The sequence below is a fragment of the Chaetura pelagica genome, unplaced genomic scaffold, assembly GCF_000747805.2.
Source record: "Chaetura pelagica isolate M959 unplaced genomic scaffold, ChaPel_1.0 scaffold120, whole genome shotgun sequence".
Lineage (NCBI taxonomy): Eukaryota > Metazoa > Chordata > Aves > Apodiformes > Apodidae > Chaetura > Chaetura pelagica.
Genome location: NW_009951952.1, coordinates 1,492,206 through 1,502,459, shown reverse-complemented (window position 1 = coordinate 1,502,459; position 10,254 = coordinate 1,492,206). Strand labels below are relative to the sequence as shown.

Below are 10,254 nucleotides of genomic sequence, written 5' to 3'. Positions count from 1 at the left end.
CGAGGCTGCATCGTCCTCCCGCAGGGGTTGTCACAAGCCAGGCCCCAGCCTCCCAGCGAGCCCCCTTTCCTCGCGTTTTGTCACGCTCCCACGCCACGGGATGCAAGCCCAGAAAAGCCGGGATTCTCTCTCGGAACGAACGCCTGCAGCCAGGAAAAAACACCGCGGGTCTGAGAAGTGCCCGCGTCGCGGCTCTGAAGCGTGGACCAGATGATTTTAAGTAACGATCCAGGGTTTTTTCTGTCAACACCAGCACGTTTCCTCCGTTCATCCTTACTCATTGTACCCGCTTGTTGGACGGTAAGGGACAAGTTGCTCAATAACTGGCTCAACCAGCTACATTTGTTGAAACTGCTGTATAACCCGAGTCTGGTCTCCATTACTTAACACGTTTCCAGACCACGCTGCTATCACCGAGGGATTTAGCTGCTCGGTGTTAAGAGCACTTTGAAAGAATACAAGAGGTCACAGTCCAGCTCTGGCTCGTTCTATTATTTTTAAACACTGCACAAATGCCAACAGGAAGACAGGTTACTCATGAGCTGCCCTGTGGGAACACCCAGGAGGTAGGCAAAGGACTCAGGTGCACAAGAATCCCACTGAAATGGGGGATTAGTGAGACACACACACACACAGACAGACATACTTGTCTGGATGCCTCCAGCCAACTGTGCATAACCTGCAAAGGCCTGCTGCCAAGTACCAGCTGAGGCAGTACCAACACCACTCCAGTGTCAGAATTTTAATGTGCCTGTTGCAGTTGCACAGGACTGGAAGCTGCCAGCTCCAAATCTCAACGTGATCTGAAGTCAGATGGAGAAGCCAGGAGATGCAGCTTGAATTTTTCATTTTTCTTTTCACCTGTCAGTGCTGAAATTCCATTTTTAGCTATGTGACAGAACTGATCCAAGCACTCCTCTTTCAAAAAAAAAAAACAGACAGAACTTAGAGAGGTGAGCTTATTTTCAATGCCTAGTCAAACATGTGATATTTAACACTTTTATCTTTGGTCATAATCTAACACAAAGCTAATGAACCATGCCATGTTTTTAGACAAAAAGGAGACAGAAAATAGAAGCTTGTCTGCATACCATGCACACTTAAAGCCATCCTCTTACAAAAAATACTAAATATACTTGGGCAGAACAGGCCAGAAAGCAAGCAGACACCATCACTAGCACCCTTCTATTTCAACACAGTGTCTAACAGGGTTAAGAAGTACAAAACATTGTAGTTTAATCATCATCAACCAAAATATGACATTTTAAAAACAGCAGGTGTGGAAAACTCCCTACCAAGGATCCTGGAAGAACAATGTTTGCTTCTGATGTTCACTTAGAACCAGTGAATTGAAATAGCACTAAAACCCAACCAAACAGAAGGGCACTTACATTGCACCAGCACTGAAGAAGGATGTGGAAAACCATCATATTATTTATAGGCAAAGTAGTCTGAGTTACCCAGGGCAAAAAAAGAGGAAAAACAGCAGGGTATGAATGGATAGCATAGGCAGGTTTTTAGTTTACCTATTTTCATTTGTAAGGTTGTAGATTTGATTAAGAAAACCTAAGGAGCAAACCCCCAAAACTAACAATCAGAGAGAAATTGTATTTGAGTAGAAGTACTTGGAGAGCTGCCCTGAGCCTACTACCAGGTTTAAGACTATTTAACATTATCCTCAAAGATGTAAGAAGCATGTGTAAACTCACTGCTGATTCCATTTGTGGACAACACAACAACTGGCACTATAGAGAACAAAAGAACTGGGCCATTACATAAGAGTTCTGGAACAGCTGAGAAAGCGTTCTGCTTAAAAATTTACTTTTTTGCCAAATCTCAGGTTATATATCCAGGAAAAGAATACAAAGCCATAGCTTCAACACTGGGAAAGCAGCAGACTGAACAACTATTGACTCTGAAAAAGGCATCAGGGTCGTAATGGACAAGGAATTGAACATGAGATCTCAACTTCACACTGCAACAAAATGTGACATGCACCTTGGAAGCCCAATCAATACTGTACAAAGAAAGAAGAGGGGAAAATTCCCATATATAGATCACTGAAAAAATCTCTAACAGGGGTTTATCTCCTTAAAAGAAGATTACAGGAGGACTAACTGAGGGGACTAAGGAAGACAGGCATAACACAAGATTTCAGCATGTCAATCCATGCATTTAATTTAAAAAATGTGGTGGGTTTGGGGTTTTTTATTAGTTTTAAATGCATTCCGAGCATGAAAAGTCAAGATAATACTGACCTCTTTTGCAGAGTCATCCTGTGCCCTTTCCCTCTAAGTGGAAACTGAAGTAAAATCCTTCTCACAAGACAGACGTGTACTTTGTAGCAGAGGGACTTCTAGCTATTGAAACATACTATGAAATGAGGACAGATTACATTTTATGCCTTTTTCCAGAGTCAGTGCCCTTCTCTAGCATTAAAACTTAACCTTCAGAGAAGGTTAGACTTGATAAAGGGTATTAACTCTCTAACTGCTAATATAAAGCAGGAAGAAAGGAACACTTCACTGGGTGTCCAGTTGCAGCTGATAAAGGGCTTTATGTAGTCTGTCTTTATAGTGAGCAATGCAAATTTTTAGACAATTTACCTGCATCTTCCTCAGTATGCTAGCAATCTGATGACCTACAGCAGATTTCTTCTCACCCATATTTCCAGAAACCATCCTGATGAAGCCTTTAGAAAGGTATGCCTGACACAGAACTAAAAGCCTGAGACATGGAACAGCTAACTAATATTAGACCTCAGTGACCTATGTACCAGAAAGACTTCCAGACTTCCCTCCATGAAAAACGTGTTAAAAATTCCTCCCATAAATTGACAGAAAAATTCTATATTCCTCATCCTTTGTGATGAGGGATAATTTTACAGCAGCACAGTTTATCATTGGAACTTACAAATTACAAGCCAATTTCTGTATTTCCTTTTTTTCCGCTAGCTCATTTTAAAGTAATAGTAGCAGTATTGTAAACATAGTTTTGGATATCTTGTTCTAAGTGACAGACGTGCTTGTATCATTTCCTGTCACTAAAAATCTTGGAATCATAGAATCATATATCATTAAGACTGGAAGGGACCTTAAAGATTATCAAGTTCCAACCCCCCTGCCATGAGCAGGGAACCCCACCACTAGGCCAGGTTGCACAAAACCTTGTCCAACCTGGCCTTATAAACCTCCAGGGATGGGGCATCAACAACCTCCCTGGTCAATATCCCTTTCCATTTCACTGCAGCCATTTGCGCCTACATGCAAAGAAAGAATATGACACATGAAAACTTCTATCAGGACAAACAAACCTCAGCTTGATACAAAATCTACTAAACTATTTAACCCTAACCCTAGCCCTAACCCCTAACCCTAAACTACATTATTACTTGAAATACATCATCTGCTACTGACATCATTAAGCAGCTACTAGAATGCTAATCTTTGTTCTTCTTCCCCTGTTCATGTTTGAGGACATTGTTATCAACCTACTGTTATTCCTAAAAATAAATCGTAGTCCACTTCAAGAAGCTGCTCTCTAGGTTTGTAGAATTTTCCTCCTACAGAGAGTCAACCAAGTTATCACAGAGTGTACCACTTACAGAAATAACTGGTTAACAATTTTTAAAGATATCTGCAGCAAAACCATACCAGAGGCAAAAAATGCAGCATGCATATTTGGAAAAAGAGTAAGGATCTTAAAGTTTCTGATTACTATTCAGTCAACTACAGTTTATAGTGGAAGTTAAACTCTATCATGCTCTTCAGCTTTAGACAATAGGATACATATTTAGAACAAATACACATATTCTAACTTACCTCATACGAATTGCTAAGGCAGTGAGTACTTGTGAAAAGCATCATGTCAACAAAGCTGCTGCAGTTCTGTGTTTCTAAGTTCTCCAATCAAAGGCTTAAACAACAGATATGCTTACCACCTACATTCTGTGGCTGCGTTCTTAGAAGTAGATTTCACTTAGTGCTCTCCTTATGAGCAGAAGGCATCAGTCTAGTTTGTTCCGGGCTTCCGCTTAAATTATATTCTTATTTTAAAAGTTTGCTTTGAAAAAAAATAGCACATCATTCAACCTACTACTCCCCAGAGACTTGAAAAGTGAAGAGAGAGGGAAGCCAAAAGGAGTCCATGAACTTGGAGGTGCTGGTGCACACTGGAGTCCTGTTTAGCCCACCTCTCCCTGTCAGTACAGCAAGTCGAGCCAGGTAAAGGCTGGGTCCCATCTGGAGTGCAAAAATGTTGTCCCAAAATTAGGTTCTTTACAAAGTGTGCCAAGCCCAATTGACACACAGAGACGAGATACCAAGTTTATTACAATCCTGCCCAGGATAGGGTCATGCCAAGAAACTAGCATGACACAGTAACAACACAGAGAACATTGATAAACTCCAGGTTTAGATGAAGTTACATTGTCCAGGGGCTAAAATCAACCCAGGGTTTTGGCTTAGGGGCTTGATTTCAAGGTTTACTCAAGCGCTGGCTTATCTGACTTGAGGCATTCCAGCTCATTTTGTTATCTGTATGGTTAACATGCATCCTGCCCTGGGGCCAGGCTATCAGACCAGCAATGATAATTCTGAGCCTCATTTCACATTTTGATGCCATTTCAACCTTTTGTCCTCAAGCAGCTCAGTTTGACAGGTTCGAGTACACTACATGTTAAATCTTGCAAAATCTATCACAGATTAGAAATGTGCATTTTTTAATAGAAGTCACTATTGTAGCACAGGACATAAGATTTAAAAATATCAATATAAGATAAATATTTTTAACTAGGAAAAAAGATGGCATAATGAACACAAATTTCTATTACTTAGGACTTCCCATTAATGATACCAAGTAGTTTTCACACAAGAAATAGTAACAGCTCTCAATGAAGGACAGTGCTCTAAGACCCAAGGCAATTATATAATTAGTCATTTTTTAGACAGAATATTATGTTACACAATACTGAAATTTAATAATTATAGTCTCTCAAGCAAATCAGTATTTAGATACATATTATATGTATTTTTATACTGTCCTAGATAGCCTAGTGAGCCATTAAGAAGTTCTCACACTAAGATATTCTATTGGATTAAATAATACAAGTATTCTGTTAAATTAATTATTAGATCCTTATATGTCCAATAGCAAACACTGCATTTAACACTTGACCTCCACTGGATCAAACTCAATTACTAAAAATAACTTGAGCTAGTTATCTGTCTACTATCTGTCATCTGTCTGCCCCTTCCCAAGCCGAGCTGATGCAGCACCATTAGGTGAGGCCCAGTGATTACAGTGGTTACAGGAACAGACCACTTGAAGAGTCAAGCCTATGGTTCCCTGCCAAAAGGCAAACCATGGAAGAGTCCTTGACTACCAAAACTACATACCATTCCCACTCTTCTCTCAAAATGACATTTCATTACCTGCCAAGTTGCTTTAATTTATTTTTACTCCCTTTTTACATTTTTCTCTCCCATGGAGGAGACTTGTGAGCAATACTTTGAAATAGTGTGCCAAGCTAAGAATACTCTTATGGACACAACAACAAATTATAATTTTAGTATATGTAAAGAGATAATACAGTAAACTAGGTTGTGGAAAACAAATTATGTTTACAGCATTTCAACAAATTAACTACTTTTACCATGATCAACACAACATTAAAATATGAAGTGTTGATTTATGATTGCTAAAATAAAATCCTACACATACAAGGGATTTAAACATACTTTGATGACAGAGCAGTTGCTTAAGACATAATTAAATAATCAACATGCACTTATTCACTGAAGTCATCAATTTCACAGACATGTTGTATGCATCTGTTCAGTCTAAACACAAAGCAGACACATGACTATAAGCTTCAGCCAAGAAAATAAATTACTCCCCTCTCACTATTTCCTAATCTCTCCTCTCACTATTTCCTAACCTTTGTTTCTAATCAGCTTGTCGGAGGTTGAGCTCCCACACATAAGAGTTACACTACCATTTATTTCTTAAAGATCTCAAACGGCAGGGAAGGGTGTAGACAAACAGGAAGGAAAGAGAAATACTCCTTAGAAGCAAGTTCTTAAACAGAACTAGTAAGTATTTGCCACAGTCACAGTTAAAGTAGTATTTAATGCTTGCTACCCCCTTAAATCCTGCTTCCTAATAGGGTGGGGCATGAAAAGACTGACAGATATTATCTACATTCCCAAGAATCCTGTCATGCTGCAGACACATCTGCCACAGTCATCCTTGATCAAAGGAAAGCAAACCAATCCTTTCCTCTATTAATTTCTTCACTTTTTCACTGCAGCTGTTTTATGAAACAATAGAAAATTTGACTAAGTACAAAAAAATCCCACAGAAAGAACAAGTTTTTAAAAGTAGATAGCACAAACTAGTTACAATGTAAATGACTATGAATGGCAGTTTGAACATGTTACACCGATAAATAGGAACCAAAGTATTTTGAGAGATGTGACAAAGTAAAACCAAGAAAAAGGCTCACAAAGAAATTTGTGAAGCATGACTTTCTACAAACACACTAAAGTCCAGATCACTATCCCTAGTTTGTGCATATGTTTGGATTAGTATATATACACTTGCTTGGAAAATAATGCAGGAAGATCATTCAGGGTAACTTCAGAGTAACTCAAATATTGTAAATACTTGTAGAACACCATAGTAGCAGCCATGTTCTCCTTCACTGTCAGCCTGAGGAACACCTTCCAGCCCATTCAAAGATACACACTTAGCTACATCCTGGTACACAGCTTTCAATGTTCTAGTTTTCTTGTACTTATGTCAATACAAGACAGATTACTGAAAGATAAATCAGACAGGCTTTAATTTAAAGTAACCAATTTTACTCTAGCTGTCAACAAGACTAGACTGTACTAATAACCATGCACACCAGTCATCACACGACAAGGAAACTCTAGCAAGAGGAAAGAGATGCCATCCTTGTATATGTGGCACTGCAAAAACATTGCCATGCCCACCTATTACTGCAGGTTTATTGAGTAACAAACCTACTGGGAAGGAAGCAGCTTGCACATACATTTCATAACCTTGGTCAACTCATCATCTCTGGAAACAGCTCTATCCTGAGAGACCTTACGGGATACCAATCAAGTGAACTCCCAGTTCCTTATCTTGTAATATTTGTCATAGTAAAACATTATCAGAATCAGCAATATCACAAAAAGACAACTCCAAAACACAATGATAAGCTCTGCAGTTTATTCTGGATTTTATATGTTTTATTGCAAGTGCATGACAAGTAACTATTTGGGTCAGAACTTGCAGTTTCATGCTTGCATTTTTTTAATATTTAAATGCACATCCAGATCAAACTATTGGAATACTCAGGAGTAGATACCTTCCATAAAAATACAGCATGAAAGGATGCAGCAGATACAATCATCTTACTTTAGTCTCTGTTTTGCTTAAAGTGCTGATAAACTCTGATTTCCCATGGCTGGGTCTCTTCCTGAGGACTTCAGTACCCCTTCCTTCCTCTGAATCTTGCCCTGGTATCCAACTGAAAAGGAAGTCAATACATTAAAATGATACATTTCAAAAAAGAAATATTTTAAGAGTGCTTGTGCTATCTTGGCACTTTGTGTCAGAAGAAGGGATAGAATAAAGCAGAAGTCACTGCAAAGAAAAACAGCGATGTAGCCAACAAGTCATAGGGTTCTTCCAGTGAAACAAACACTGTATTATCTTAAATCTCACACAAAATTAAAACTATGCAAAAAGCATCCTGTGCATTCTGAAATAAACAGTATAACAATACAAAGGACAGAGCAGCATAGTGAGATGGCAAGTAAGACATGAAAACAAGGCAGTGTAAATCTGCTTAGAACTGATTTTTCCAAACTGAACTGACAAGTTAGAGGAAAATTCAGATTGGGTTGGAAGTGGGAGTCACTGCAGATGTCAGTGAGGGCAGGGATAACTTAAATACAACGTGTGTCTGAAGAAAAAAAAACAACAAAAAAAAACAACACTGAAAATTGAAATAATACTCAGCATGTAAAATCTGCAAGATTCTTTTAGGCAGTTAAAAATAAAATTAATGGAAGGCAGAAAGTGACAGGAGATAAAAAGCTAAAACAACAGCTACAGTGCAGCACTTATTGAAACTAAATTGCAAGCCCCTTCCCAGTGCAGCAGAAAAACAAACTTTGATCTTGGGAAATTTCCTCTTGACTTAGATAGTCAGTCTTGAAGTTACAGATTGCAATTTGGCCACATTCACATATCAGGTCAAGAATGTATCTTTTACCTCCCTTAACTAACCCCCTTCCATTATTCAGAACTGCAGTACAGTTCATAAAGAGCTAAACTGTAAGATGGCACAGTCTGCTCAATAATCAAGCAGCTTCCATTTTAAACCTTGCTCCTACTTTGCTATAAGAAGTGGACTAAAGTTTATTCCTCTGATAAGATAATATATTTCCACAAGAAGAAAACAGCATCTAGGAAAAATCCCCAATTATTTTAGCATATTGTAAATCATATCTGCATTTAGTGTATAACTTGTTTTTAAATACTCCTTAAGTCTCACTATTATTATTGCAATTAAGAAATCTGGCACAGCACAATTACTGGCATTTACAGAGTTAATGGGATAAAAAAGGCCATTTTTCAGCCTTAGAATTGGGAGCAGTTAAATAAAATCATGTTAAGAGCCAGACCTTTTCCTGCATGAAACATAATTTCATCAGGCTCCCTTAATGATCTACAGAAATACAGGCTGGGAGATATATATATTGATACTGCAGTATCAAATAGGTATTTCAAGCATTTAGTGCACAGCATTTTTTGCTGTCCACAGAAATAAATGTTTGTCACTTTAGGGATTAATACAGCTCTTATAGGAGATGTACAAAAAGCTGTTATGACTTAAGGAAAAATACAGAATGGAAGAAAAATTTTAGGTATCATTTCAGCTCTATGTTTGCCACATCTTAACTATATTTAAGTGCTATGGAAACACAAGGAAGACGTTTCTAGACAGGGAACTTCTATCAAAATTGAGAAACCTGTGTCTAGTTATACTTTTATAACTGGTTTCTCACTACTATATTTTATTGCTCACTATTAAAAAAAACAAACCAAAAACAAACTTTTCTTTATCATTAGCTCAAGCCCTCCAAGAAAAATAAAATTGCAAGAGCCTGCTTCAACAGTGGAAGTCTCTTTCAGGACATGTTTTTCTTAAATGTTCTTTATTCACAGACAGATTGTCAGTATCCTAGAACTAACTGACCTACCAATATCGTTCAAAACAAAGCTTTGCTGAAAGAAAACAGCAACAATACATACCTCATTTACATAGCACAAGCTAAGCCTAAATCAGTTTATGCTTTTTTTCCACCTTGTTCACACTCCATGACTTTTCCTTGATGAGAACAGTGTACAGGAGTTTGTCTTTTCAGTGGAACTCAAGGGCAAGACCTGTTCTGCCCAATGACACCAGTTTCACTGCATTGAGGCGGTTTTCTTCAGCAAGCAGGGAAGAGGCCAGCACGCACCCAGGCTGTCAGCAGACCGCACACCACAGGCACTTACCATCGATCTTTTGCATGCAAAAAACGTGACTTGCAAGCTCCTACAGTGTCCTTCCCTCAAACATTGTTTAGGGCTTTTGTTTTCCTGCCGGACGAAAAGCAAAGCATTAAAACCCGAACCCTGAGGCTGGTCAAAGGGGACACCCCAAAGGAAAAAAAGACTTCAGACCTCGACTTTACTTGGGATTTGGCTACGGCACAAGCGGCCCTTCCTTCTCATAGAATCACAGAACCCCAGGGGTTGGAAGGGACCTGGGAAGATCACCCAGCCCAACCCCCCTGCCAGAGCAGGGTCACCCGGAGCACATCACACAGGAACGTGTCCAGGCAGGTTTGAATGTCGCCAGAGAAGGAGACTCCACAACCTTTCTGGACAGCTTGTTTCAGTGCTCTGTCACTCTCCCAGGAAATAAGTTCTTCCTGATATTCACATTGAACCTCCTATGCTTCAGTTTGCATCCTATCACTGGTCATCACTGAAAAAAGCTTAACTCCATCTTCCTGACACTGCCCTGAATGTGTTTGTAACCACTGATGAGGTTGCCCCTCAGTCTCCTTTTCTCCAAGCTAAAGAGACCCAGCTCCCTCAGCCTTTCCTCATAAGGGAGATGTTCCACTCCCTTCATCATCTTTGTGGCTCTGCCCTGGACTCTTTCAAGCAGTTCCCTGTCCTTCT

At 39.2% G+C, this 10,254-nt stretch overlaps 1 protein-coding gene across 1 annotated transcript; it reads right to left on the bottom strand.

The window, feature by feature from the left end:
* Positions 1–7,498: 7,498 nt before the first annotated feature.
* Positions 7,499–9,798, bottom strand: LOC104390000 (cytochrome c oxidase assembly factor 5). Its single transcript, XM_009999072.1, has 3 exons — positions 9,748–9,798; positions 9,580–9,663; positions 7,499–7,540 (listed from the first exon to the last, which is right to left on the bottom strand). The coding sequence occupies exons 1-3, from the start codon at positions 9,796–9,798 to the stop codon at positions 7,499–7,501; spliced, it is 177 nt and encodes a 58-aa protein (XP_009997374.1).
* Between the last annotated feature and the right edge of the window lie 456 nt (positions 9,799–10,254).